The sequence below is a fragment of the Sprattus sprattus genome (assembly GCF_963457725.1).
Source record: "Sprattus sprattus genome assembly, chromosome: 12".
NCBI classification, from domain to species: domain Eukaryota; kingdom Metazoa; phylum Chordata; class Actinopteri; order Clupeiformes; family Clupeidae; genus Sprattus; species Sprattus sprattus.
In genome coordinates, this window is record NC_137910.1 from 29,799,525 (window position 1) to 29,825,202 (window position 25,678).

The following is a 25,678-nucleotide window of genomic DNA, read 5'->3' on the forward strand; positions in this document are numbered from 1 at the left end:
TGGTGTTTGAACGGCGTCTCTATCTCAATCGGGCGAGGAGTAGTTAGCTGCAAGAAAAACTACTAGAATAAAAAAAATAGTAAAAAACGAAGAATAATAGTGTGCTTCCCTTCGGGCAAGCACACAAATAACAAAACAGAGACAAATAGCCACACGGTCAAGCAATGTATTTTATTACGTTCCACGAATCCAACTGATACAAACATGTAGCCTACTGTTCGGGTAATAATTTACAGCAACTCTTGACTTCTATTGAAAGAGATTTAGAAATCCTCAAAACCTGGTTTGATGTTAATAGATTGTCACTCAATAGAAAAATAAAAAACTAGTTCATGGTCTTTGGAAATCGAAAAGGAAATAGGTAGGCCTAAGGACATTCAATTAAAAATAAGTGATGCTGAACGAGTGACCGAGATAACATTTTTAGGAGTGGTCATTGACCATAAATTAACATGGAAACCACATGTTTATTATATCAAAGGAAAGATCTCTAAGATGATAGCAATTTTGTACAAATCAAGAAGCATGTTAAACTATAAGGCCTTACATATTATTTACTGTTCACTTATACTTCCCTACATATCATACTGTGTGGAAGTCTGGGGATTGACATATAAAACAACTGTCAATGAAATCACTATTTTACAAAAACGAGCCATAAGGATAATAAATAAGGTTGATTATTATGCACCCACTAACCCATTGTTTATTAAATAATTTGTTATGAAATGTAATGATCTGGTATATTATAAAATAATGCAAATAATGTATCGAGCTAAATCAAACCAACTCCCAGTCAGCATACAAAGGTTTTTCTCATTTCAAGAGACAAAATATAATCTCAGAGATGTCTGTAAATTTACTGTACCAAATGCCAAAAAATAAATTAAAAGGAGATGTATATCTGTTGTTAGAATTTCATTATGGAATGATGCTAACATATACTTTCTTAAGATTAAGACATTTTTTGTTTTCAAAGGGATGGTAGCTAAAGCCATTTTTGAGGGCTAGTGTCCATAATGTATGCAGGATTTTGTGCTGTTTATTTGGGATCTTGCTTCATTGCTCTTCTTGTGACTAACTTTTTGGAGGCAATTCTTTTATTTGTTTTTTTAATTTCCATTACATGTATTACATGTATTAAAAAATGCATATGTTGATGGGTAGCTTAAATTGGTCAAACAGGACAGGCTTAAATACAAGCATTATGCTTCAGCTTGTGCCTTTTCAGTCACTTTGAATGTATAGTTAGCCTATTTGTGTTGAACTTGTTTGTTGTTACTGTGTGTGACTGAATAAAAACATGTATCAATATATCAATATCAACTTACATTACCACTGCACACTCACAACCTTACAGATAATGTATTGTATAGCATTTTTATTCAGTATAATATGACAGCGCAAGATACTATATGGGGTATGAGCAGTTGTAACATTGGCAGCAATAGTTGGTCATTAGCGCAGATATGATACAGGTACAGGTAGCAATAGAAGATATATGGGGTATGAGCAGTTGTAACATTGGCAGCAATAGTTGGTCATTAGCGCAGATATGATACAGGTACAGGTAGCAATAGAAGTTATGAATGAGGTAAGAGACATGAAAAGATATATGTACAATGAATATGAGGTAAGAGTCATGATATGATATAAGTACAATGCAACGGAATCTAACCAGAAGAACCATAGCAGAAGAGTGCAGAGTATTCTGCATAGTGGTAATATAAAAATAAATAGATGGGATATATACAGTATGATATGACAGTACAAGATATATGGGGTATGAGCAGTAGTAACATTGGCAGAAATAGTTGGTCATTAGTGCAGATATGATACAGGTACAGGTGAAGGTAGCAATAGAGGTTATGAATGAGGTAAGAGACATGATAAGATATATAAGTACAATGAATATGAGGTAAGAGCCATGATATGATATTTAAGTACAATGAATATGAGGTAAGAGGCATATGACATACATACAATGAATAGGGACAACAATTTTAAATAAGTAGATATGGATATGAATACACTATAAAATGTTAAGTGGCTGAACAAAAAAAAAAAAACAATTCAACACCCACAAGGTAGTTTACACAGCACCAGGTTAGAACCATCAAGGCGGCTCCTGGCCTTTTGTCTAGGTTGATGGGCCATCAGACCTGGTTCCTGGCTTTTTTGTGTCTTGGAACCAGAGCTATTACACTCGGATTGTTTATTTGTTTTGACATGAAATGACATTGCTTGACCGTGTAGCTATTTGACTCTGTTTTGTTACCGACTTTCAACACCGAGAATGAGTAAAATCTTTAATAAGAGTCTCAACAACGTTTATAGGCTACGTGTAGCTATTTGTTTTGTCTTTGTGAGTCAACAACGTATGGCTATGTCTCATATGCGCCCGTCTCTGTGCAATTCAGATCGCGTGTCTTTGAGAGAATTGTCAACAACGTATATGTCTCATATGCGCCCGTCTCTGTGCAATTCAAATCGCGTCAAGTGAAGTGCGCTTCATTCACAAAGTGGCGAGTCTCGCCCACTCGAATTGTGCCTGATTCGCGTAAAGCGAATGGCGACTCTCGCGCAGGCGAATTGTACCTATTCCCAGCTTTGGCCTTACCTGTTTATTATAGATATCTATGGTGCCTGCGCAAGCGTAGAACCTTTTGAGTTGAGCTGAAAACGCATTGAAAAATGTTGCAAGGGAGGCACGCACTACCACTGCTTCAAGAAGGGAAGCGGGCGATAGGGCACTTGTTGGGAATATAATCTGACGTTGGATTTATTCTTCACTTCGTGAGTTTGACAGCGAAAATGGAAGATTGTATTACTAATCTGAAGCAGTTCTCAAAACTGGACTTTCAGTCCAAACAACAAATGATTGATAATGGGAGACCAATGCCGGAGCTAAAATGTTTGCTTCAAACGACGGGACCGAAGGTATTGACATTGCGGAGTTGTTTCATGTTTTCCAACGGGACATATATGGGCAACACAAACCTCGCTAAAGGCTGCTAGGTGCAGGGGAACCGTGAATGGATTACGAGTTTGCGAGTGCACCAACTTTAAATTATACCGGTCAGTAGAACATTTTGGTATTGTGTGCTATGTCTGTGGTGTTTAACTGTTTGCTTGTTAATACGTTGTGCAAATAAATATGTAAGTGTCAACTTCGAATTCAAGTGTCCGAGTTCAACTGTGTAGTGTTGGGCAAGCTACTTGATTTCTGTAGTGAGCTAAGCTATCAGCTACTCTACAATAAATTCAGCTTCACTACACAGAAGCTACCACTCAAAAAAAAAGTAGCAAGCTAAGTTACATAAACCTGTCAAAAGTAGTTTGATACATTAGAAGCTACTTTCAGTTAAACAAACTGCATGCCAAGTCAATGCAATTTTAGGCATCAACACAACTGTCAGTCAGATAAAAACGGTTGAATGGATGAAATTCGTGTGTTCGTATGTTTGTGTTGGATGTCATTGACGTTGACAGGAACTTTTTCTTTGGATTACAAAGAAGGCATCTGAAAACATATTTAGTTTCACTCGTCTCTTATAAAGTGACGTACTTTTGAAGGTATGGCTGTTAGTCAGGTATTCAAATGCAGATGAAAACAAATGAGTGCAGAACACCTCGCGTCTATTTCGTGCATTTTCGCAATTCGACTCCCTGAGCAGACAGCACGGACTTTTCACTTTTTAACTTTCATCATCTTCAGCTGTATCTAAATATCAACAGCATTCTAGTTATCCGGTTGTCTAGAATCTGCATGCAAACTACCCATTTAAAATTAGCGGCGAATTCATTTAAATGTAGGGTGGATTGCTAGCCTGACGATGTCATGTGGGCGGAGTTCAGGCTGGTATCCAGGCTAGTGGATTGCCCTAATGTGGGACATTTTTTGCTTTTCGGACTTCTGTAGAATATTACGATGTGAAGGCAAGACATTAAATCCACATCCAATACCTTTTTGAAACCCTAAGGGGGTGTCCTAATCAAATCAAAAGAGAAAATCCAGATAACACATTCATAAAAGAAATTATAAAGATATCAGTGCTCTTAGTGCCAAACTGTCTGAGAAAATGTGCAGCTTCCTAATGTGGGACAGTCATTTGCCTAATGTGGGACACTGTAAAGTCTATGTTAAAAAGTCTAAACCATGGGGCACCTTCATTCATGAATGATAGTGTAACTTCCTCAATAAGCTATTCAGTAGGTTATTTTCATGTTCAGTCATTTTATCATTTCCAATGTTGTTCCTGTTTAACAAAAACAAGGTTTAGCCTATGATAAACGTTGGAAAATTGAGCATCATCCGTACACACACATCATCCGTACAAACACAACCGCCGTTAAAGTGTCCCTTGCCCTTAATATATCTAGAAATAAAGTATTTTAATACTGCCAAAGATCACTAACAACATATAAATAACCATTACTATTGCATAAACCCTGCTCCACCACAAATTCTTGACTGGGTTGAAGTTTTACAACTGTCCCATATTAGTCTAATCATACTGTCCCACTTTAGGACACATACTTGTCCTAAAGTGGGACAATAGAAAAATCGATTAAAATCAAATATATAGTTTAAATATATACCATGCTATACTATTTTTTTTATGAACAAACAATGAATAAACACATTAAGATAAAAAGAAGCATGATTGTTTTGATAATGATTAATTTATACTCTTAACACCAATTTGGTCAAAACTGTATGTCATTGACGTTCTGGTAGCATTCACAGCAGGTACTTCCTGTTCGATGATTGCCCCGCCCTTATTTATGACCGGACAGTTCAAAAGTTAAATTATTTTGATCACATGACACTACAGCTTTGGTTTTCTTATAGTTTCACTAACATTAATTTGTTTGGGGAAGAGCCACACCCACTAAAGCTTAGGTGTCCCACATTAGGCAGTGTCCCACATTAGGGCAATCCACCCTATGAGCAGCGTCTGGTGTACTTGAAATGACGATATATCTATCTATTTTCACTCGTCTCGCCTAAAGTGATGTACTGCTTAATTTTTGTGTTTGATGGCTGCAGGGAAGCCTGTTATGAATGAACATCAGAAAGGTCCAGGATAAATAAAATTAGCTTTCGAGGATGCTACTGCGGTACTTGATCAATAAAAGAGCTTAGCTAAAAGTTGGTTGGTTTTGTAGCAAAAATAGCAACGTTACTGCCAAGCTACTGACAAGTAGTTAAGCTAGTAGGGTCGCTACAAGTAGTGACGCTACTGCCGAGTTGTGTAAAAGGTTATATTTTCCCTAGACAAATTGAAATGAGCCATATCATTGGTGGCAGGGCTACATACGCTACCTTGTAACTATTAATATCTTATTTGACACGGTGTAAAAGTTCAATTACCACACCGATTGTACGTTTAGCTGTAGGCCTATAGCCTCGTAAAAGTCAGTTGACTATTGAGCCACATAACTTCTTATAATAATAATCGTTTAAAATGAATAGTATTAGACAATAAAACATAACGTTTTTTCAGTTCTGGTGAGATGACAATTTTTAAACCATAAGCATATATACATGTATGATGTATACATTTCTATTTTTTTTTAAACAACTAGACATCGGAATGACGTAATCACTTCCGGTTTCTGTGCCTCACCAGCTGCGAACCTCACCGCACGTCACTGATCAGCATGTATGGTCCAGCGGACATGTGTGTTTTCAGACTTAGCAGGTGCGTTGCTGGAGGAGTTATGGGTGGGAAACTCCGAGGTCATTCCCATTTCTTTGAACGCTGGTGGTTAAATTGCGAGTTTGAAAAAGTGAAGTATTCAGAACACTTTAAGCCTACCTCCCGGCTGCACTGGATTGTTTATCCAGATATCTAGAATCTGCATGCAAACTACCCATTTCAAATTAGCGGAGAATTCATTTTAAATGTATGAGCAGCGTCTGGTGTACTTGAAATGACGATATCTATCTATCTATCTATTTTCACTCGTCTCGCCTAAAGTGATGTACTGCTTAATTTTTGTGTTTGATGGCTGCAGGGAAGCCTGTTATGAATGAACATCAGAAAGGTCCAAGATAAATTAGCTTTCGAGGACGCTACTGCGGTACTTGATCAATAAAAGAGCTTAGCTAAAAGTTGGTTGGTTTTGTAGCAAAAATAGCAACGTTACTGCCAAGCTACTGACAAGTAGTTAAGCTAGTAGGGTCGCTACAAGTAGTGACGCTACTGCCCATCACTGCCGAGTTGTGTAAAAGGTTATATTTTCCCTAGACAAATTGAAATGAGCCATATCATTGGTGGGAGGGCTACATACGCTACCTTGTAACTATTAATATCTTATTTGACACGGTGTAAAAGTTCAATTACCACACCGATTGTACGTTTAGCTGTAGGCCTATAGCCTCATAAAAGTCAGTTGACTATTGAGCCACATAACTTCTTATAATAATAATCGTTTAAAATGAATAGTATTAGACAATAAAACATAACGTTTTTTCAGTTCTGGTGAGATGACAATTTTTAAACCATAAGCATATATACATGTATGATGTATACATTTCTATTTTTTTTTAAACAACTAGACATCGGAATGACGTAATCACTTCTGGTTTCTGTGCCTCACCAGCTGCGAACCTCACCGCACGTCACTGATCAGCATGTATGGTCCAGCGGACATGTGTGTTTTCAGACTTAGCAGGTGCGTTGCTGGAGGAGTTATGGGTGGGAAACTCCGAGGTCATTCCCATTCTTTGAACGCTGGTGGTTAAATTGCGAGTTTGAAAAAGTGAAGTATTCAGAACACTTTAAGCCTACCTCCCGGATTGTCCTGGATTGTTCCCACAGCTATGCATCCCTTGACATACACAGCCCTCTTTGGTGAGTAAATGTGTCTTAATTTCATTCAAGTTCTCACAATCGTATATTTATTTAGTTGACCATTTGGTTACATTGAAGTGAATGGTTTAACATTTCAAGCTCTTAAATGTTGATTCTTTACGATTTGGCTTTGCCGTTGAGTGGCTGTGAATCCAAGTTCCTTTCAGAATGAAAAAAAGAGTGTTAGAATAACGAAAGATATCTTTTAAAATATTACCTCGGCTACTTAAGAAATAACATTAACCCTGCTATGAACCCCACCTGCTTCCATAGTTGACTACAGAGTATTCCTTATTATTTATACAGATGAAAAAGACACTTACAACATGTTTTATATTACTGTTGTATATTAGGGTGGAAGCCAGTAACGGAGCAGACGTAGTGTAGAACAATCCTTTACTTATCTTCTTCATCAATCCAACTCACATACATTACCTCAGGTATCATTAATATCAATCATAGCGCCCCTAGTGGAATGTAAGATATACCACATATTCCCTCTTTCTTAAAGAACCTTTGCTGGTGGCCCATTGTACAACTAGCTTACCTATTAAGAACTTCATTAGGCAGAACCATCACAACTTCAGTATTGACCATATACGGCATGCTTTTTCTTTACCTTAAGAGACTGTACTCCAACATATAAGATTTAACATGTTCAGTATTTAAACCTTGAGCATAATAAAGAATAACGTATGCAGAATATTAACAATCACAAATGATACAACGGATCAATATAATTCAGTGCACACAGCTGTAGAACACAATGTAACACATTTTTTAAATGAATATCTCTTCCCTCTTTCTTTTGGAAAAGTGTCTGTTACATAGTCTTTGTGCCATTCTGGAACACGAACAGTTCTCCTAGAAGGCAATGCAGTAGCAGGCGGTGTGGCCTGCAGCAACTCATGTGTCTCATCAGGAGGATGTGGAATGGGAGGCACAGGCATGTTGACTGGCAAGGCAGGGGCAAGATGACTTGCGTTCCAGGTTTTGCCATCAGAGAGGCGAAAGGTTGCAGGTCCTCTCTGTTCAATGATTTGCAGTGGCTTTGTAAACTTGTGAGCACCTTTCTTTACCAGTGCAGGCTTTTTAATGCGCACAAAACCACCAACCTGAAATGTCGGGATCTGTGCACTGCGGCATTTGTCAGTGTACTCTTTAGATTTAAGTTGTTTCTTTTTAACAGTGTCTCTCAGTTCTGCATCGTCCAACTGCAAAGGACGTGTAGGCAAGCCCCTAATGTTCAATTTGGTGTTCATCGGGCGACCATGCAGCAGTTCAGCAGGGGAGACTTGTGTGATTGCATGGGGAGTAGCACGATAAGAAAACAAGAAATCAGTAGTAAACTGCTTCCAAGGTTTACCTTCAATGTCTGCTGTCTGGAGGCAGTCTTTAAGGCATCTGTTCCATCTTTCAACTTCGCCATTGCATAGTGGATAATAGATGGAACTACGGCAATGTTTAATGTCTCGGCTGGCAAGGAATGCTTCAAATTCAGCAGAGACAAAAGCTGACCCGTTGTCTGTCACCAGCTCAATCGGGTTTCCTTCACGGCTGAAGACAGTAGAGAGAAAAGTAATGGCTGCAGCTGAAGTCACCTCAGAGGTGAATGCCACCTCTGGCCACTTGCTGTAGTAATCCACAAGAGTAATAGCATAACGGCAATCCGGAGGTGCACGGAGGTAAGGACCAACAACGTCCACTGCAAGCTTTTCCCATGCTGCGTTGGGAAGACTGACCGGATTCAGTGGGGAGGCTCTGACGATGGCAGTCTTGTCATGTTGAGTGCATGTGACGCAAGACTTGATGGCGGTCTCTACAGCTGCATCCATACCTGGCCACCAATAGAGCTCCCTAAGTCTTTGCTTTGTACGTACTATTCCCTGATGTGTATCATGGGCAATCTGGATCAGTTTGGGCTGAATTTCTCTTGGAACTACAACACGGTGAGTGCCACGGATAACACATTCATCATGTTCTGCAAGCTCAGTGTGAATTCTGAAGTATGGTGTGAGAGCGGGGTCAAGGCCTTTGGCAGTGCACGGCCAACCAGCCCTGATGTACACCTTCAACTGTTGTAGAATAGGACAGTCTTTACATGCAGCAGTCAGCTCTTCCATAGTAATGGCAGCAAAGTCATCTGACACTAATGCAATCATCTCCATGTCAGGTTCCACATTAAAGTCAGTGTTAGGCAGTGGTAGACGTGAAAGACAGTCAGCAATGAAATTGTCACATCCACGTTTGTACTCAATTGTGTAATTGAATGTCAACAGTCTTGCAGACCACCTAGCAATTCTCATACCTGCTCTCCCAAGGCCCTTTGTGGTGAGCAGCGTTGTCAGAGGACTGTGATCAGTACAGAGAGTAAAATGTCTACCCCACAGGTAAGTACGCCAACGCTCAGTTGCCTAAACGCAGGCAAGAGCTTCCTTTTCGACTGTGCTGTATTTCCTTTCACAGTCTGTAAGTGTATGTGATGCAAAAGCAATAGTCTTTTCAGTGTCGCCATGGAGCTGTGTAAGTACAGCACCAATGCCATAGTCACAGGCGTCAGTTGTGACCACAGTAGGCAGCATCGGGTCAAATAAAACAAGTGCTGGGCTAGTGATGATCAGTTTCTTAAGCTGACAAAAAGCTTTCTCAGTTTCGTCAGTCCATTTGAATGTGCTGTCTTTTCTCAACAGAGCACGGAGTGGTTCCACCACCACAGCGTAGTGTGGAACAAACTTGGAGTAGAAGGAGGTGAGCCCCAGGAATGAGCGTAGCGCAGGAGCATCGTGTGGAGAAGGGGCATCAGCAACAGCTGTGACATGTCCTTGGTCAGGCTGTAGGCCCGACGCAGATATCACATGGCCTAGGAATGGAAGTTCAGTCTTTCTGAACTGACACTTTGACATGTTGAGTTTAAGGCCACTGTTTTCTAGGCGATGTAGCACAGCTTTGAGGCGTTGTTCATGTGTTTCAGGAGTCTCACCATATATAATAATGTCATCCAAGTAGCACTGGACGCCTTTCAATCCAGCCAGTATCTGTGACATCATTCTCTGGAATGCACTCGGTGCCGATGCTAATCCAAATGGTACCCTGGTGAAACGGAATAGCCCTTCATGAGTGATAAAGGCAGTCAGGTCTCTACTCTCAACGTGCAATGGCAATTGATGGTAAGCATTCTGTAAGTCTATAGTAGAGAACATCTGCGCTCCCCTCAGTTCATGGAACACTTCCTCCATGTGCGGCAAGGGGTGGCTATCAATGACAACTGATCTATTAGGCTCTCGTAGATCGACACAAAGTCTCAGCTTTCCAGTTTTCTTTCTGATGGCCAGTATCGGCGACACCCACGGCGATGAATCTGCTCTCTCGATGATGCCTTCTTTTTCCAACCGCAGCAGCTCTGCAGTGACTTCAACACGGATGGAGAATGGTAAGCGGCGTAGCTTTTGTTGGACAGGAGTGATCTCTGGACGCACCTTTACCTTGTGTACAAAGTTGACGACCTCTCCCAACTCTGCAACAGCAGTAGTGTGCTGCACTGCACTGCTATGCAAACAGTCACTTGAAATGTCCAATCTCAAAGCAGTAAAAAGATCCATGCCTAAAATTGGTGTTCCCCCTGGAACAACGTAAAGATTTGCATTGGCAGATTTGGTATTGCAAGTCACATTCAAAGCTAGAGCCCAGCACAGGTATTGGGGTCTTTGTGTATGTCATCAGACGCAGAGTAGGGCTTGTTAGTGAAAGGTCTTTGTAGTTTTCTTCATAAAAGCACTGAGGTATAATGGAAACAGCAGATCCTGTGTCAATTAGTAATTTCGTATTTACACTAGTGTCACCTGCTGCTTGAAGTGACACATTGCACCACAGTTTATTTGTCTGGAAATCGTTTTCATTCCCAATGCTTAACACAGTGACCTCATTTGAAACTTCTTTTACAGTGGATGCAGGCAGGCTTTTGCTAACTTTACCGTAATGTCCTGTCTTGTGGCATTTGTTACAGGTAACTGACTTGGCAGGGCATGAAGAACTGTTTGCCAAGTGACTGGATGATCCACAACGGTAGCACTTCTTTCCTGCGGAAGGATTTGTAGTTTCATGTTGCTTTGGCGCGAAACGGGAGTCGTTGCGATGATGCTGCGAGGTCTTTCGTTGTACTCCGCCGCGAAAAGTAGTGCCATGGACGGCCCCAACAACTCCATCATCATTCTTACCATCGCTTTTGCATCGGCAAGCACAGTTTCTATTAGGGATGCACCGATCCGCTTTTTTCACCTCCGATACCGATACCGATATCTGAGGTTTAGTATCGGCCGATACCGATCCGATACCGATCCGATACCGATATAAAAAAACAGCGCGAAAGTATGGTAACTGTGTGTATGTGTGTGACCACACGTGCGAGAGGGAGAAAAGAGGAGTGCATGACATGAGATCTTGGTGCATTTTTTGCTCATTTGCTACTTAACATCATGTCTAGTCATCACTATCAATTCATAACATAGGATAAAAATAATCACAAATAATGTACGTTCTAACTAGGGCTAGTCTTCATATTAGTTAGCAATCATATATCTGCTAGCGTCAACTTTAACGTTACATTGTAGAGGCTCAGCATGGTGACCTGTTAATGTATTTGCTGGCTCTAGTCTGTTAAAAGACCCACAATTACCAAAACAGTATTCTTTATCTCTCTTTAATGTGCATTCATCAATTTCCATTACATGACGATGCATGTGATCGTACACATGTGTGTGCCTGCAATGAGAATGGGGACTGCACTGAATTACTTTAACATGAGTTATTGCTACACGATAACAATTACATAACTAACATTACTCCATACATATAATTGTGGACATTACACTTGGCATTACACTATGCAACATGAATCTCATTCATAGCTCATCTAGTCGAAATCTTAACAGGATGAACCCATCTTTATTACAGCGAATCAACATCAGAACATAACTAAATCTCCGCTTAGCATGCTAATTGCTACTAATAGCAACCTGCACTCATAATACTCTACCTATCACAGTCGTAACTTCATGAAACCCCTTACATTCATTATGTACGCACACTAGGGCTGGGCGATATGGGAAAAAGTTATATTTCGATTTTTTCCCCCAAAAATTTTCGATTTCGATTTTATATCACGATATGAACAAAATCACCCCAAAAGTTTTTGAAAAACGTACATGCAAATACCCGCATTCTGGTGCATTTTACCATGTTTTTCTCTGAGATGTAAATCATGTTATCAGCATATCAAATTCACAATTGATATAGGTTTGGTGGCCTGATAATTATGTTGGCTACATTCAAACTGACCACCTCATTAAAAGTATGACTGTTCAGGTCAGAAATGGCCAAATGTGTATTGAAACCCAAAGTCTTTAAGGATGGAAGCTGCCAGAAGTAAACGGTTCACGTAGGGGAAATAGTTTTCATACATGGCAAAGCTTGACAGCATGCCCAGCACACCAATGTTCATTTTATTTGTGGCATTGACATCATCTTTCGTGTGTGAGTCAAAGAGAGGTATACAAGTGAGTGACACATTAAAAAAAAAAAATCTTCTTTGGTGAGTGTGTGTTTAGTCGCTGCTGTCGTTAGAAAAACTGCCATTAGCTAGCTAACGTTAACGCCAGATTAGCTCACGGTTGTTATGGCAATAACAATACGATTATAGCCAGATAATGTCCATTGGGTGGTCCTTAATTGTCCACTACAGGTAAAACTTGGGCAACTCTGACTTACTTTCCTCTTCTTCGAAAAAAAAAAATCCGTATGTCCATTTCTGTGGTCTGCTTCTAGCGCGACGCTCCGATCAAATCAGAGAATGAATGAACAGTAATGACAGTTGAATCTGCGTGCGTGATGAGGCTGCGTAGTACACCAGGAAAACGCGGAGTGGATTTATATTGCTGTGGGTATTCCCCACTGATAAAGTTGAACGGATTTAATTGTGAAGCAATGGAAAGAATAATGGACTAGTAGACCAGCAGTCACGCACGCACTATTTTGACTGCAAAAGTGGGGGGGTCGAAACGACTTGTTTTGAAAAGTGAGGGGGTCTTGTCCCCCCCCAATTACATTGTCGCGACGCCCATGGGCTACGTGCGGCGCTGTATTCGCGGGTCTGTGAAAACATTGATTTTTTTTTTTTTTTTTGAAGGCGCCATCTAATCGAACGTCTCATTTAAAACCGTAGAAAAAAATTACATCGCGATTAAAATCGAAATCGAAAAATCGCCCAGCCCTAACGCACACAATGCCTCACATACATGTCGAACAATGATGATTTAAGCATTGGAAATGTATAAAGCACAACTACTTTGCCACTGTTGGGCGACGAACTGAACTTGTCACTATTCACTGAAAACGTAACTGAGCAGACATCGTTGCTAGGCAACGTCACTATCAACAGAGAGTTTTTATGGCTGGTCTCTGGATTGTCTGCCATCGCAGCACCCTACATTTTTGAATGTGCGTATTTCAATATAACAACAGTCCATTTAAAACAATGATACCGGAGCATGATATGAATTAAACAAAGCCTCGATGTAAATACATACAAATAAACATAAAAAAAAAAAAAAAATTAAATAAGGATCGGCCCATTGTCACTGATACCCGATCTAGAAATTCCTTCAATATCGGTACCGATACCGATACAAATATCGGATCGGTGCATCCCTAGTTTCTATTTGGCTAGCAAGCGTGACAGCCTTTTGTAAAGTCAGTCCAGATTCTAATAGCAAACGTTCTCGTATTCTGGAACTGTTGGTTTCCTCGACTAGTTGGTCTCTAATCATGTCATCTGTCACTTCTCCAAACTCGCAGGTAGAGGCTAGCTCGCGCAGGGCAGCAATATATTGTACAACAGACTCACCAACGTTTTGGCTGCGTCGACGGAACTTGTTCCTTTCAGCCACAACGTTAACTTTGGGCATGAAGAAGGCCTTCAAGGCTGTAGTAGCATCTTTGTATGATGTCCCCATTTCGAGATGGTAGAAAATTCGTTGTGCTTCCACACCAATGCAGTGAATCAAGAGCGCGCTTTCTTTTGTCTGCCAATTCCTTCTCGGACAGTGCAATCAAGTACGTCTCAAAACTTCTCAGCCAGGTATCAAAAGTAATTGTAGGTTCACCTGGTGATTGTAGGAACGGTAGAGGTTGTGTAAGGCTGAGTAGTGCCATATCCTCGTCGCCAATATGTTGTATATTAGGGTGGAAGCCAGTAACGGAGCAGACGTAGTGTAGAACAATCCTTTACTTATCTTCTTCATCAATCCAACTCACATACATTACCTCAGGTATCATTAATATCAATCATAGCGCCCCTAGTGGAATGTAAGATATACCACAATTACTCCTGTGTGTTGGTTCATAGCATTAGTCATTGCTGGTTCCCCATTACCAAATGAGATACAGCAGAGGAGATGTGAGTTTCTTGCCAGTTCCAGAAATATAGACAAGGCCTTGCAGTCTGGAAATGTAAATGGGACCGTACAATACTGTGCGAAACCACAATGCTGTATGGGGTTCTTCAAGCTGATTGATGGTCATTTCAGACCTGATCTGCTAGGTAAGGGATAGTCTTCTTACAGGCTATAGGCTTACCTGTATTTTGTCAGTAAATAACTTGATCAGGTTCATTTTGTGTCTTTTTCCAAGAAATAGCAAAAATCAGGAACACAAAACAAGGAATAATTGTTTAAATAAAGTTGCTCAACAATTCAGTTAGATTGTGTTTTTCTGAGTTCCAGGATGCAGCCTGGTTGAAAGCCCCTGTCCTGAGCCTACCTGTTCTGCGTCGACACTTTCACTCCACAACTACACAAAATGTCTATGCAGCTCAGACTTCTGCAACATCAACATTACTTGGAGTCCAGAAACAGAACAGCCGCAGCAGTCCAATCCTCAGGACAGCAGCCAAGGTCTGTATTCCTTCATTAAATTATCTATCTTAAAATAACAGTTTAGTGAGACATTTACCCAACATATGTGATAAAATGACTAAATTGTAATTATCAACACCTATGAAACTGTTATATATTTTTAATAGAAATGAACACTCAATAGAAGCACTGCACTACTTGAAGAATAGCTTAAAGATAAACAGTTCTGCACTCTTTGAAGATGACTTTCCTTTCATCTTTTGAGATGACTTTGTCTATCTAATCCACCACTTCTACATCTCTCTCTCATTCTCCTGTTTACTTTTGTTTCCCAGCCTTGGCTACATGCCCAAACACAGAGTAGCTGCTTTGGCTGCTGTTCAGATGAACACATTCTCATTTTTGAATTCTCTGTGCTTGTGAACTTGAATAATAGAAAATGTGGAAATCAGAATATCCTCAACATGTCATGTTGGTTCTATATGCCCTTTCTGACCCTGTTTTTCCCGTCTACAGTTACCTTAAATGACATTGCAATCATCCTCTTCATTGGCATCTTGATGATATTGATATTAGTTTTTATAGGACACAAATTGAGACCTCATCTCAGTCACAGTGGTAAGATATATTATGTATTACGAAAATGTATATTTTTTATTTAGGGCAACTTGACATTAAGCATTTGATCAACAAAGTAATATTTCAAACATTCATACACAACATGTAATTCTCCTGTCCACTCTCCCTCACTCTCTGCGGACTAAAGAATCAGGTTCCTTTTTAGAAAAATGGTAAATTAGGATACACAGTGATATCGAATAATCTGTGGAGGAGCCATTCAGTCTCTAGATCACCAAGTATCTATCCATCCCTAGATTTCCCTGAAATGGTGCACACATTTATAACACCAGCAATGGAACACCAGGCTATTGCATATAGAATTCTCACCCTTAAGTCTGCTGATGTGAAGCCAGGTGCTTTTGTGTTCTCTGTCTTCCTCCTTTATGGACTGACCTTGGCATGGCTTGGAATGCTGTCACTCCCACTGCCTCCTCCTCCTCCTCTTCTCTGCGTCTTCCCTCTCTGGCATTCTGCCGTCTTTCCTCTCCCCTCCCACGCATGTCGTTTTTTTGCAACCGTGTTAGTCATTCACGAAAAACCTGCAATCTGGGCCTAATCTAGGCAGGATTATCTGCCATTCAGAATAGTTCATTATACTATATTAGCTATTCAGATGGTTCAGAGTGGGGGACTGATTTCAGAGCAAATGTTCAGAGACTACATTTTAAACTAAAATATTTTCATTACGTTCTGCACGTAATTTATCATTTGCATGCAAATCACACAATTTCCTGCATATTCAGACTTTTTCAGCATAACATGCATGCAGTTGTGACACTGACTCTCCCACTCAGTTGTAGGCATATGTCTCACTTGTAATAATTTCATAGTCCATTTTTTTATAAAACCTCTATTTTTCCCTTGGATATTTTCCTTCTGCAGGCTTGATCTAGCCTATTGTCACTGATAACGCTTCATTAGTAAATTAAATGGTTATAACACTATCATATTCCAGCCCTCGCACTTGTCAGTCCTGATCCATCCCCCTACCCTTTAATTTTATCTGGGAACATTAAGGGAACAAAGAAATCTGAATTGTATGTGTTCACAACGTTCTTTTCTTCATGTTAAAGATGAGAGGGCAGTTTCTTCAACTGAAGGACTGACATCTCATTGTTCCTGTTCTAGTTCAGCAATATCAGACATTGACATGACAAACATGAAGTTAGAAAAGGTAGGCTTATTAATCACACTGAGTAGTTAGTCATAAAATAATGTATACATTAAGCATTGTGTTTACAGATTAAAGATTGATGTTTTTAGTATAACAATGTCTGAGACACCCTACGTCTTCTTTTCATGTATTTTATTTTATAACCTTTGCAGTTTGTCGCTTGTGGGCGTTTTAGCCTTGTGTGGCAAGTTAGTTACCAGGGAAATGTGGTTGCCTTAAAACTTTTCCCTTTTAAAAACCATCATGAATTCACCCGAGAGAGAGCAGTATATGCGGTTCCCCTCATGGTGCATGCTGGGATTGTGAACTTCCTTGGTGCAGGGAGAACAGTGAGTGGGGAACCAATGCTAGTAATGGAGTTTGCTTTACATGTAAGTTATTCAAATGATCATTATGTGTAACACATTACAGGCCCGTAGCCAGGATTTTGTATGGGGGGTCCTTAATTTAATAATTTGGGACAAATTTTGAAATTTTGAAATTTCAACCCTTTGAAATGGCATTTCCTGCGTTTTTGAGACGATTTCAAAGCAAGAAATGGAGACTGCCAATAACTGTCTTAAGCAGTATGTTATTATATACATGTAACCTTTTGTGTTGGGTTCATTCAGGTGAAATCCTCACTTATTGAACAGACGAACTGGAGGGAGACAAAGATGCTCTTGAACAGTTTTAATGGCTTACTTCTCAGTCTTCAACTTTCCAAACTCTAACCTCACTTCCCTGATCCTCCCAAAATCATAACATGTCAACATCCGTTTATATAATAACTTGACTAACAAGAGAAGTCCTAAATGAACTAGGTGAAATATAATTTATAAAATCCCAACTATAAAATCCAACAATAAAATATAACTTCTAATTTAATTAACTTTAACAGAAAATGCTCCAGCTTACATACATATATACATTTTCGTAATGCTCACGTTTAACGCAACAGATTGTCCAGTTCTAATCTCCGGGGATGGAGACGAGCAAAGCAATCCACCACTTCGTCCAGGTCTACCTCAGTGTCGTAGTGGATATGAAGGAGCGCAAGGTTAGAGAGCCGGCTGTTTCCCATCGAAGCTCTCATGTAATTGTTCAGCCTTCGTAACGCACTTGCGCTCCTTTCACACTCACATGAAGTAACAGAGATAGTGCATGATATTTTCAGGAGCACAGCGACGTTAGGGAACAGGGTGGCGTCACATCTCTTTACTGCTTCTGCGGGAGAGTCGGGCCGCGATTCTGGAGGGTCAGACAAGAAGTGGTTCTTCCATCGGTTAAGTTCCATTTCGAACAATTCCGGTGACGTCATATCTGTCTCATACACGGTGACCGCGTCCTCAAGGCAGACGTCTCTTGAACAGAGAATACTTGGGACGAGTCCGATCAAAGAATTTGCAATCATAGCAGAAGGGGGCAAAGCGCTCACTGAGGGATGTTATTGTAGCACTGTCCCTAATCAAGAGCACATGTTGCAACATGGCGCTCTCCTCAATGGTAGTATATTGTTTTGTTTGCAAAGGAAGGAGGCCTACACGTGTCACAGATCCACTCCCAATTGCTTCCCGCCTGAGTACTATAGCCAGTGGACTGTCAAGCAGGATGATTTGATAACTTTGATTGATATATATTTTTTTTTGGTACCTCCCAGTGCGCGGGGGGGTTCGCCCGAACCCCCCCTGGCTACGGGCCTGCATTACATTTGATTTGGTGGCTTATATTGTTTCTGTTGATAAGTAGGTTCAGATATGATTCATGAACCGTCTGAACAGTTCAAGTTGTTGGAGTAACTGAATTTGAGGAACAGTTTTACGTCAATGAAATTTTTTACACTGCTTATTAGAGATTGTGAAAATGTACGTTTTATAGTGTAATTACTTTGTTTTCAGGGTTCACTAAATTCTTACCTGTCTAAAACTACGATTACCTGGACGGATGCTGTGAGACTCTCTAAGTCTTTGGCGGAAGGACTTGCTTATCTTCATTCTGACTTGTACTCTAATGGTACAGTGCCCTCCACAATTATTGGCACCCTTAGTGAATGTGACCAAAACAGGCTATGAAAAAATATATCTTTGCTGTTTATCATCTTGGTCTTTCCCTCAAAATATTCACAAAAATCATACCTTTTCATCGAAGTAAAATTCTTGAAAGAATTTCTTTTTTTGACATTACATAAAATATTTTTCTCCAAAACATGGGTGCCACAATTATTGGCACCCCTAGAAAATCCTATAATTAAAATCTAACCGAAGTATATTACCAGTCATGTTTTACATTTTTGAGTTCACCTGTTTCATTAGTAACTCTTGAACTCTTGCGACAAAAAGTTGTTGAGCTGCTGAAATCTAGATTTAGGGAAATAAGAAAATATCTAAACAGTTGGAAATACCCACTTCCACGATCAGGGTAATAGTTAAGAAGTTAAAAGCGACAGGAGATGTGTAATGGCCTCACAGAATGTCCTCCTAATTCTGCTATCCAGAAAGCTAAACAACCTCCCACAATGAGATCCGGACACCGAGGGTGATGTTGATTCTTTATGTGGAAAATTGTGAAACTGGAAAACACATACATACACCAGTAAATACATGGCAATACGAACGTTACAGATAAACGGTTGAGCTCACGCTATCAATAGATATCATAAGCTAAACTGGTAGCTATAACTTTAGCTGTAAATCATAAACATTCTTATTTAAGTTTATCTAATTTGTTTAAGGCACAAATATAACAACGTAATGATCTCATCTATCTTCACTTACAGAGAATGCCTCAGAACAACATCACAGGAGGAGCATAACACCGAACTTTAGTGTTGCTAACTAACGGACTTTCTTCTTTTCTTTCTGCCGACTTCCTGTAGCTACAGTGTGTAACAAAATAAAAGTCTCTGTATCCTTTAAACGTAATAACTGCTGGCAGGGCCAGAACACTCCCCGTATGGTATCTTTAGAGATACCATAACACATTAAAATGACACCTTACTCTGGGGATAGAAGGATCACTAATTCTGTAATAGGTCTGTAATAGTTCTTTGTTGTCCCTTGCTGAACAACTTTGACTTCAGCCTTTCTTATGAGTCCATCTTGACTTGGGACCGTCTTGACAACAACCCCCATAGGCCACTCATTCCTTCTGGCCTGTTTCTCCTTGAGGAGGACTACGTCTCCTGGCTTGAGATCTGGTCTCTTGTGTTGCCACTTGTGCCGCGTCTGTAAAGTAGCAAGATACTCCTTGCGCCATCTGTTCCAGAACTCGTCGGCCAGCAGCTGGACACGTTTCCACTGGTTCTTTAAGATCTCCCTTGGACTGCAGCTGCCTAAAGGTGGAAGGGATGTGCCTGATTTCTGAGTCAGCAGGATGGAGGGTGACAAAATGTGGGGATGCTCAGGGTCAGATGAGACTGGTATCAAAAGGCGGGCATTGATTATGGCTGTGACCTCGGCCAGGAAGGTAGTGAGTGTCTCATGTGTAGGATGTGCTGGTCCAGCGCGCAGCAGCATACTGTCCAGTATGCGCCGTGCAACGCCGATCATCTGTTCCCACACTCCACCCATGTGGGATGAATGGGGTGGGTTAAAGGTCCATGAACATCTTTGTTCTTGCAGGTAATTCTGGATCTTGCCCTGCTCTGTGGTGCTGATGCCCATTTCTCGGCATGCACCAATGAAGTTTGTCCCACAATCTGAGCGCAACTGCTTGGCTGAGCCGCGCAGCGCGAAGAAATGCCTCAGGGCATTGATGAAGCTGGAAGAACTCATCTCTTCGACCACTTCGATGTGGACAGCCCTTGTGCATAAACAGGAGAACAAGATTGCCCATCTCTTACTGTTAGCCTGACCCCCGCGCGTTCTCCTTGTGGACACTCCCCATGGCCCGAACATGTCCATGCCCACGTGTGAGAAGGGAGGGTCTACTTGAAGACGATCTGCAGGCAGGTCACTCATTTGTTGCACTTCAATCTTGCCTCTGAGCCGTCTGCAAATCACACATTTGTTTAATATTTTTCCAATGCACCTTTTTGCTCCTATTATCCACAGGCCGCTTTCTCTCACAGCGCCCTCCGTAAAGTGCCTTCCCTGATGCTGCACTCTCTCGTGATGGTGTCGTACAAGAAGAGTGGTGACATGATGACTGCCGGGTAGGATGATTGGGTTTGTTTCTTTTAATTCAAGGCCCGAACGACTGATACGCCCACCTACTCGCAGCAGGCCGCTGATGTCGATGGTAGGATTCAGCTTGATGAGTGGGCTTTGCTTGGACAGGTAATGTTTTGCATTGATGCAACGGAACTCCTCTGCATAGACTTCAAGCTGCACATTGCTGATGACAAAATTCTCTGCCACTTCAAGCATTGGACCGGGGATGGCCTTCCTACAGATGTGCCACCGCAGACCGTCTCCATCATTGTGCGGGTGAGCGAAACAGTAGGCTATATGTCTGAGTCTGGCCACGGCACGGATCAGTGATCTCCATGTGGAGAACCGTTCCCAACGTTTGGATTCAAGGAAGCTCTCAGTGATGTGTGTGGACATGGTTTTTACCTCAGGGCGGACCTCTGCATCTTTTTCAGGCTCAAGAAGATCAAACTCTGTTTGCTGCTCGGGTGGTGACTTAGAGTTGAGGCATAACGAGGGGCCTGTGAGCCATGAGGTGTTGAAGTCTTGAGGCTTGAACAGAGCGTGAGCCATGGTCAGCAGGATTCTGATCAGTTGGCACGTAATGCCATTGTTCAGGCGTGGTACACTGCCTTATACGCTGGACTCTGTTATTTACGTAGACGTAGAAGCGCCTTGACTGGTTGCAAATGTAGCCCAGGACGACCTTGCTGTCTGTGTAAAAGATGACAGAGTTGAGTGGGAGGTCTATTTCTTCGCTTACTACCGCTGCAATTTCAACAGCCATTACCGCTGCACACAGTTCGAGCCTGGGAACCGTGAGTTCAGGCTGAGGAGCGAGCCGCGCTTTGCCCAAGACGAATCCCAGCTCTGTTGTCCCTTTGGTGCTGGCAACTCTCAGGTAGGCAACGGCGGATATGGCTTTAACAGACGCATCGGAAAAGACGCATAGCTCCATGCTTTGGATCTCCGAAGGGGGAATGGTGGAGTATGTGCGGGGCACATGGATGCTGCTGAGGTGCTTCAGTGAGGTTCGCCATTCGGTCCATTTCTCACGCATGTCCTCAGGGAGAGGGGAGTCCCAGTCGGGGGCCTGTGCAGACAGCTCTCTGAGCAATAGCCGGCCCTGGATGGTCACTGGAGCGAGGAACCCCAGTGGGTCGAAGAGGCTATTCACCATGGAAAGCACGCCCCTGCGTGTGTAAGGGCCTTCGTTCTGAGGTACATGAAACGTGAAGTGGTCTGACATGATGCTCCATTTCACCCCTAGGCTTCGCTGATCAGGTAAGTCGTCCATGAACAGGTCAAGATCCTGAAGGTCTTTGGCACGATCTTCCACTGGAAATGCATTAATCACCGCAGCTTTATTGGAGGCCACCTTGTGGAGCCGGAGGTTGGAGGTTGCCAACATCCTCTATGTTCTTTTGAGGAGGTCGACTGCTTGCTCCACAGTGGAGAGGGACTTGAGGGCATCAGCCACATAGAAGTCTCGATCAACGAAGTGCCGCACGTCAGCGCCATAGAGTTCTTCTCCCTGGCGGGCAGCTCTTCGTAACCCATAGATGGCCACTGCGGGAGAGGGGCTGTTTCCAAAAACGTGTACCCCCCTACTGCTATAGAAATAACAACTAAAGAAGCACTATTTCGATAGTTTATAGATCTTCTCAGTATTTTCAAAATGCACGAGCTTTGCAAGAAAAGTGAGCGTTTATCATAGACCCATGCACATGTATGACTGGCGATTAAACTAGCGAGATTCAAAGTAACGTAGAGGCAAATCTTTTTCACACACTTCACGTAGAGCATAAACCCTTGAATACTCCATGGAATTGGTTGCGAAATGTAAAAGGTTATCGTGATTTTTATCCAGATTAACCGCAGCTCCTGGCAACTTGCGCTTGTTTGACACGTCTGACAGACCTCTGTCGGCAGAGAGCTCCTTTCCCAAAATGGCGGCGACGCGTTTCGCCGAGAAGCAGTGGAGGCGGCGTCTACCTATACATGTCTATGGGCTGAAGCAGTGGAGGCGGCATCTACCTATATGATGTCTATGTTGCTAACTAACGGACTTTCTTCTTTTCTTTCTGCCGACTTCCTGTAGCTACAGTGTGTAACAAAATAAAAGTCTCTGTATCCTTTAAACGTAATAACTGCTGGCAGGGCCAGAACAAGATGTAAGGAATCAGCCTGGAAGAGGACCTATCTGTAAATTGACCCCACGCACCGTGAGGAGGATGGTTCGACTGGTAAAAGAATCTACAAGGATCACAGCTGGATAATTGCATAGGTTAGTTAAATCCTGGGGTCAGAAAGTCTCCAGAACTAGCATCAGACTGCACCTACATCACCACAAGTTGTTTTTGAGGGTTATCAGAAAAAAGCCTCTGCTGTCAATCAACAACAAACTAAAGTGCCTACAGTTTGCCAAATGTAAGTCAGACTTTTATATTAGAGTTATATGGTCAGACGAGACCAAAATAAGGCTTCTTGGCAAGAAACATCTGAGGTGGGTTTGGCATAGACAGAAAGATAGCCATACAGAAGAGCACCCCATAGCCACTTCGAAGTATGGTGGCGGATCTCTGATGTTGTGGGGCTGTTTTTTTTCCCCAAAGGCCCTGGACATCTTGTTAGGATACATGGTATCATGTACTCCATCAAATACCAGCAGGTATTAAATAAAAACCTAACAGCCCCCCTCTAGGAAGCTTAAAATGGGCCGTGGTTGGACCTCCCAGCAGGACAATGATCCGAAGCACACCTCAAAATCAACACAAAAATGGTTCACCGACAGCAGAATATAGGTTTTGCCATGGCAATCACAGTCCCGAGACCTAAACCCCATAGAAAATCTGTGGGAAGAGCTGAAGCCGAATCTGCAAATGTGTTGACCTCAGAATCTGAAGGATCTGCAGATATACTGTATGTAGGAATGATCTCAGGTCTGTGCCTTGTGTTCACCAACCTCATCACGCATTATAGGAGAAGACTTGGAGCTGTTATCTTGGCAAAGGGAGGCTGCTCATAACATTAAATTAAGGAGTGCCAATAATTGTGGCACCCCTGTTTAGGAAAATAGTATTTATTTAATGAAAAAAAAAAGAAATTCTTTCAATAATTTTATTTCAATGAAAAGGTAAGATTTTTGTGAATATTTTGAGTAAAAGATGAAGAGGATAAACAGCAAACAAATATTTTTTCATAGCCTGTTTTGGTCACATTCACTAAGGGTGCCAATAATTGCGGAGGGCACTGTATGTGCTAAAGTCTGTGCCTGTTTGTATTTCTTTTTTTAATACTGGATAGGTTGTCTTTTTAATATGCTCAAAAAAGATGGATAATAGAGTTGTAAATAATAGAACTTGCTTGATATGAAATGACTGAATGCTGCTGCATTGGTAAAGCATTAAAGATAGTATTTAAAATTAGAAATTCAGACAGGGGAAGAACATAAAAAAAATGATTCGGTTGTTTCTGATCCCTTTGAACCTGTGGTAGGGATGCATAAACCCCCACTGGCCCACAGAGATCTCAGCAGTAACAATGTGCTGGTCCGGGCTGATGGCACCTGTGCGCTGAGTGACTTTGGCTGTGCCACGATCCTATGCTCCTGTGGTGGCCCTGAGCAGTGGCAGCACCAGTCTAGCACCTCTCGGGTGATGTATGGTTGCTGTTGACTTGCAAACTACCTTGTTTGTTAGCTAGCTTGTTTCTTACTAACCATGCATACAGAAACCACACAATATAAATGCATATACAGTACTATAGTGCATGCTGTATACTGAAAAGGGGTTAGTAACACACACACACACACACAGTGAGAGTATGCATGCACAGGCATAAAGGCATAAAACTACTCATCACTATGTGCCCCTTTGCTCTTTATTTACTCTCTCTGGGTCCTTTTCTTTAATGCAGGAGCCTGCTCCATTGGGGACCCTGTGCTACATGCCTCCAGAGATCCTTGACAGATCGGTGGACCTAAACAGCGGCCTCTGCCTGCTGCAGGGAGATGTGTATGCTTTGGGCCTGTTGCTTTGGGAGATGTGGATGCGCTGCTCGGACCTATTTCCTGGTATGCAGAGGCACTATTACAGACACACACACACACACACACACACACACACAGACTTTCCATAAGCATAGGTTTGGACCATTTTCTTCAAGTACTGTGTTTAACATTTTCATTACGAAACCAATAGCAATATGTGTGTGTATTTTGAAATAATATATAGAGGAATGATCAGGAATGACAGGTTGTCACTAGTATCTATGTAGTCTTGAAAGCAATGATTGGTCCGATTATCCACTCAACCACTTTCCAGGATTACCAGTTCCGGAGCACCATTTGCCAAACAGAACTAGGAGCTAAGCCTACTCTGGAGCAGTTGCTTGCATTTGTGTTTGAGAAGAGAGGGCGACCAGCAATACCATCAACATGGGCTACAGTTTCTCAGGTAGTCCACTCATCGCCTACATCCATGTTTCTAAATTCCAACTCCAGTGCAACTTGATGTAGACACAAATGAACTTTCTTCTTATTAGAAACTTATTAGAAACTAATGCATTCTGATCTGTTGCAGACAAAAAATGATACCTTGCAAGATCTTCTAGAGGAGTGCTGGGACCACGACCCTGGGGCTCGTCTGAATGTACACTGTGCTGCCTACAGAATAGCCTCCTTATGCACTGAAAGCTCCCTCTAGTGGGAAATGAAATTCTCCTGTTGAAGAATAAGCTTGGTTTTTAAACTTGACCGCAATCTGCTGCATCAACAGCAAACTGTTTGCACCCAAAGGCAACAACTTGAATGTCTCTGTTTGTATCTTGTACATAATGGGGGGGGGGGGCCTTGTTGGTGGAAGCAGTTAAAGTGTTTGTAATTTCAAATGAGCAGTGTGAAAATGAAACCAGAACAGGGTTTAGGGAATGAAGTCAGCAGCAAAAACTGAGGATTTTAATATAAATGTTATTAAAAAGTGTCCTAAATGTGCCAAATAAATA

General features: G+C 41.6%; 1 protein-coding gene across 1 annotated transcript; it reads left to right on the forward strand.

The window, feature by feature from the left end:
* Positions 1 to 6,832: 6,832 nt before the first annotated feature.
* LOC308373691 (anti-Muellerian hormone type-2 receptor-like) lies at positions 6,833 to 25,380 on the forward strand (the record flags this gene model as incomplete). The annotated part of the gene is given in 12 exon segments (XM_080849296.1): positions 6,833 to 6,863; positions 14,263 to 14,457; positions 14,639 to 14,809; positions 15,287 to 15,388; positions 16,465 to 16,565; positions 16,718 to 16,936; positions 18,443 to 18,557; positions 24,173 to 24,330; positions 24,593 to 24,749; positions 25,000 to 25,027; positions 25,029 to 25,131; positions 25,258 to 25,380. Coding segments are annotated over 12 exon segments (1,503 nt in total).
* Between the last annotated feature and the right edge of the window lie 298 nt (positions 25,381 to 25,678).